This window comes from Geospiza fortis, unplaced genomic scaffold (genome assembly GCF_000277835.1).
Source record: "Geospiza fortis unplaced genomic scaffold, GeoFor_1.0 scaffold450, whole genome shotgun sequence".
NCBI lineage: Eukaryota > Metazoa > Chordata > Aves > Passeriformes > Thraupidae > Geospiza > Geospiza fortis.
The window spans coordinates 2509789-2514103 of NW_005054416.1; the positions used below are offsets into that span (position 1 = coordinate 2509789).

A 4315-nucleotide genomic window follows, 5' to 3' on the forward strand; every position below is an offset into this window, starting at 1 on the left:
GGCTCCGGCACCAGCGGCAGCAGCAGAACCGCAAGTGAGTGCGGGCACGGGGCCGGGGCCGTGCGGCGCGGGGACGTGTCCTGCTTCCGGGGTCACCTGTCCCCCCTCTCTGTCCCTTCCTGTAGCTCCGGTGTGCTCACGCGTGCCCTTCTTCTCCTGCCAGCCAGCACCGGAGCCTCAACGGCTCCGGGGGGGACCGAGGGGGCCACCGGAGCAGCCATCAGGAGCAGATCCGTAAGGATCCCTACGCCAACCTCATGCTGCAGCGGGAAAAGGACTGGGTGTCCAAGATCCAGATGATGCAGCTGCAGAGCACTGATCCCTACCTGGATGATTATTATTATCAGGTACTCGGAGCAGCACCTTCCCCCAGGCCATTGGAGATTGGGTGGGAAGGGGATGTCAATCCAGGGAGAAGGGCAGTGGGTTGTTTTCCTCCCTGGAAGAGGAAGGCAGAGGGACAGGGTGGGATCAGCATCCCTGGGAAGAGCTGACTCCTTCTTGGGTGAGATTTCCAGGAGTGAGGAGATGTTGGGTTACGCTGGTTTCATAGGTCTGGGATAAGAGGGGAGCAGCTCCTCTCCATTGGAAGTGTGACAGAGCCAGGATAAAAACCCTGGAATGAGACAAGGGTCATGCTAAATGGAAAACTCAAGAGAGATCCTTGTCAGGGAAAGGCTGACTTTGATCTGGCTGGGGATGGTGGTGGTGAACCCTGTGGGAATCCAAGCAGTGCAGTGGAGAAGGTGGATAGGGAGGGATTGCTCCTGCTTTTTTCCAGTTCGGGAATAGGGAATGTCAGACAGTGCTGGGAAAAGCCAGACTTGGAGCAGATGGAGCAAGGTGGACTGTTTGAGGATCCCCAGAGAGAGGGGCAAATGTCTGGGATGGACATTGGGAGGCTGAATGGGGTGGGAGAGCTATGGCTGCTCTCCTGAGCTGGCAGAGTTTTTTTGGGATCTGTGGATGAGCTGGTCCCAGCAGAGAAGAGGAACTGGTGCAGGATGTGAGTCAGCAAAGCTCTGCTGTTGCAAAACGAGGTGGATGGGGTGGGGAGGTCCTGGCATGGTGCCAGTGGAGCAAGGCAGGCTAACTGGGATGTGCTGGGAAGGACTGGGAACCCCGCAAGGAGAATGGATTTGCCATTGTCCTGAGGAGGAGCCTCGGCCCCTGTCATCCTGAGGGATGGGAGAGGAGGATGGACTCAGCTGTGGCTTAAATGATGATGTTGAGAAGAGGATGGATGTGAGGGCAGGGAGATTGCCAATGGCTTTTTGGGAGAAGGCACTCAAAATTTCCTCTCCCTGCCTCAGAATTACTTCCAGAAGCTGGAAAAGTTGGCAGCAGCCGAGGAAGTGCACGGTGACGGTCCCAAGAAGGAGCGCACTAAACTCATCACCCCTCAGGTGGCCAAGCTGGAGCACACCTACAAGCCAGGTAAAGCCCTCCAGCAGCCCCAGGGCTCCTTTTATCCAGGGATTGAGGGGACTCATCCCTCGGCTTCCCTGCTCCCTCCTTCCTGCAGTGCAGTTTGAGGGCTCGCTGGGGAAGCTCACCGTCTCCAGTGTCAACAACCCCCGGAAGATGATCGACGCCGTGGTGACATCCCGCAGCGAGGATGATGTGAGTTCCTCCTGGCCTTCCTCCCTTCCAACAGCCCTGTGGCTGCTTCCCACGGCCCTGATTCCCTCTTCCCTCCCCGGCAGGAGACGAAGGAGAAGCAGGTTCGGGATAAGAGGCGACAGACGCTCGTCACCATTGAGAAGGTGAGTTTAAGGGGGATTGTTCCGACCCTCAGAGGTCCATGGTGGGATAAAAAGTGGGCCAGCCCCACCCATTCCATGGTTTCCTGAGTGATCCATGCTTCCTGCAGACATACAGCCTCCTCCTGGATGTGGAGGACTACGAGCGCCGCTACCTCCTGAGCCTGGAAGGGGAGCGGCCAGCCCTGATGGGAGAGAGGAAGCAGAAGATCTGTGACATGTACGACAATCTGAGAGGGAAGGCACCTGGGCAGGACAGGTGAGCAGGATTTGGGAGCTCCAGCACTCTGGGGCCGCTGAAACCAGTTTTCTATGGATCTGTTTGGCTCTTGCAGGGGGCTGAAGTAACCTTTTTTAGCCATTTTACCCTTACTGTGGTTACAAAGTTATGACTTCCATCCCCTCCCTCAGGCAGAGTTGAGGATCAGGGATGTCATTCCTGTATAGTTTTTCCCACCTCAGGGATGTTTTTTCAGGCATGGGTGTGTTCCATCTGGTTCTGGGGTAGATCCAGCCGTGGGATAACCCTGGGATGTTCCCAGGTGAGGGTTGACACCTTTCTCCCTCCCTGCTCAGGCCGAGCGATGACCACTTCATGCAGATCATGTGCATCCGCAAAGGAAAGCGCCTGGTGGCCCGGATCCTGCCCTTCCTGTCTCCGGAGCAAGCGGCCGACGTGCTCATGGCCACGGCCAGGAACCTGCCCTTCCTCATCAAGAAGGATGCTCAGGATGAGGTGAGCTTCCAGAGGCTGGGAGGGCTCCGTGTGTCTCCAGGGTGGCAGTTCCTGCCTTTCCTAGCAGGGTGCTGGAGGTTTGGAGAGAGAAGCTGTTTGCAATTCCAACCAGGTGCAGGGAAAGCTGAGGAGCTCCCAACTGTGTTCCTTTCTCCACAGGTGCTTCCCTGCCTCTTGAGGCCCTTTTCCCACGTCCTCTACCACCTTCCCTTGGGAACAGTCACCAGCCTTGTGCAGCAGCTCACGAACCTACCTCAGAGCGCCGCCGCTCCCACCAACCTGCACCTCACTGCTGTGCTCCAAAACAAGGTGCTCCTCATTCCCACCCCTTCCCAGCCTTGGGAATTGCTCCAGCAGCTTCTCAGCACTGGGGTGTTCCCCTCGCTAATTAACGAGGGTGTCTGGCACATTAATTAACGGTCTGGGGTGGCCCCGGGCTCTGCTTCAGCCTGGCAGCAGCTTCTGGATCTGTCCCGCTGCGCTCCATGCTCCAGTCCTGGAATTTGGGGTGGGAATGTTGCTCCAGTAAATCCCTCCTGGGCTGGGAGTGGTCTGTGGTCTTTTCTTCCTCCTCCTCCTCCTGCAAAGGCAGGCAGGGATCTTCCTGCTCCTGCCAGCATTCCAGGAGGACTGGGAAGCATTGGGGATTCTCCAGTTCCCTCAAGGAATGCTTGGAGGTGACGGATCCCCTCCCTGTCCCCACAGTTTGGTCTGTCCCTGCTGTACCTGGTCCTGAGCCGAGGGGAGGAATTGCAGAGCTCGGACACGAACACAGAGCTGATGCAGGACAACCAATGGTAACTCCCTGTCCTGGACTGGGATGCTCCTGCCTGGGATTCCCAGCCCCTTGGGGTGCAAAAGGCAGCCTCCAGGCTCCTGGAACCCCCACACCTCTCACTGCTCCCTCCTCCCTCCTGTTTTCCCGGCAGGACGGAGCTGATGCTGATGGCGACCCGGGAGCTGCTGCGGATCCCTCAGGGAGCCTTGGCAAAGCCCGTGTCCATCCCCTCCAACCTGATCTCCCTCTTCTCCCGCTACGTTGACCAGCAGAAGCTGAACCTGCTGGAGACGAAATTGCAGTGAGTGCCAGCCCTCTTTTCCCATGGGAATGTGGCCCTGTGCCACCAGGGGCCTGGGAGAAGGGGGAAACTAGAGTTGGGGGTGTGGCTGGAGAAGGATTGGAGTGAGGAGAAGGGAATTTTGCTGCCTCCCTCTGATCCCGCCACTGATGTTCCCTGGTTCCAGCTTAGTGCAGGGGATCCGGTAGATCTCCGTGGCTCCTCACCACCACTGGAATGTTCCAGAGGAAGGATGGAAGGAAGGAAGGAAGGAAGGAAGGATGGATGGAGGACACACGGTTCACCCCACACCTCCCCCGACGCCCGGCCTGGCACATGGGGCACATCTGCCCCCCAATCCCTGGATCAGCAGGAAGAGGGGGATGTTTGGCTGCTCCCCCCTCTCCCACAAAGTGCTGCCTTTCCCTGCTGCTCCCAATTTCCCCACAGCTCCCTCTGCACCCCCAGAAACTGCTGCTTCCCCCCAAACACACACACACACACACACACACACACACTACTGAGGATCCCGGGGAGCGGGCAGCCCCTCGCTCCACATCCATGGCCAGGGGTCCTCTGCTCATTCCCTGCTCCTTCTCCAGCCCTTCCCACAAGCACTGAGCTCCGCTTCCTGCCCTTCCCCACACTTCACACACTTGTTTCGCACACTCGCCTCGTCTTCCCAAAATTCGGCTCCTTCCCTCCCCCCGGGATCAGCCCAGCAGCTCCGGGGTGGGGGGCACAGCCGGGGCTCTGCC

At 58.4% G+C, this 4315-nt stretch overlaps 1 protein-coding gene across 1 annotated transcript in view; it reads left to right on the plus strand.

Annotated features, from left to right (window-relative positions):
* Positions 1-4307, plus strand: part of PATL1 (PAT1 homolog 1, processing body mRNA decay factor) — a gene marked incomplete at its 5' end in the record, with an annotated part of 16468 nt that extends 12161 nt beyond the window's left edge. The window contains 11 exons of the mRNA XM_031061526.1: positions 2-34; positions 164-347; positions 1314-1437; positions 1526-1623; positions 1707-1766; positions 1874-2022; positions 2340-2499; positions 2659-2808; positions 3205-3296; positions 3429-3578; positions 3745-4307. Of these exons, the coding sequence (XP_030917386.1) occupies positions 2-34; positions 164-347; positions 1314-1437; positions 1526-1623; positions 1707-1766; positions 1874-2022; positions 2340-2499; positions 2659-2808; positions 3205-3296; positions 3429-3578; positions 3745-3766 (1222 nt within the window). The remainder of the gene's footprint in view (position 1; positions 35-163; positions 348-1313; positions 1438-1525; positions 1624-1706; positions 1767-1873; positions 2023-2339; positions 2500-2658; positions 2809-3204; positions 3297-3428; positions 3579-3744) is intronic.
* Between the last annotated feature and the right edge of the window lie 8 nt (positions 4308-4315).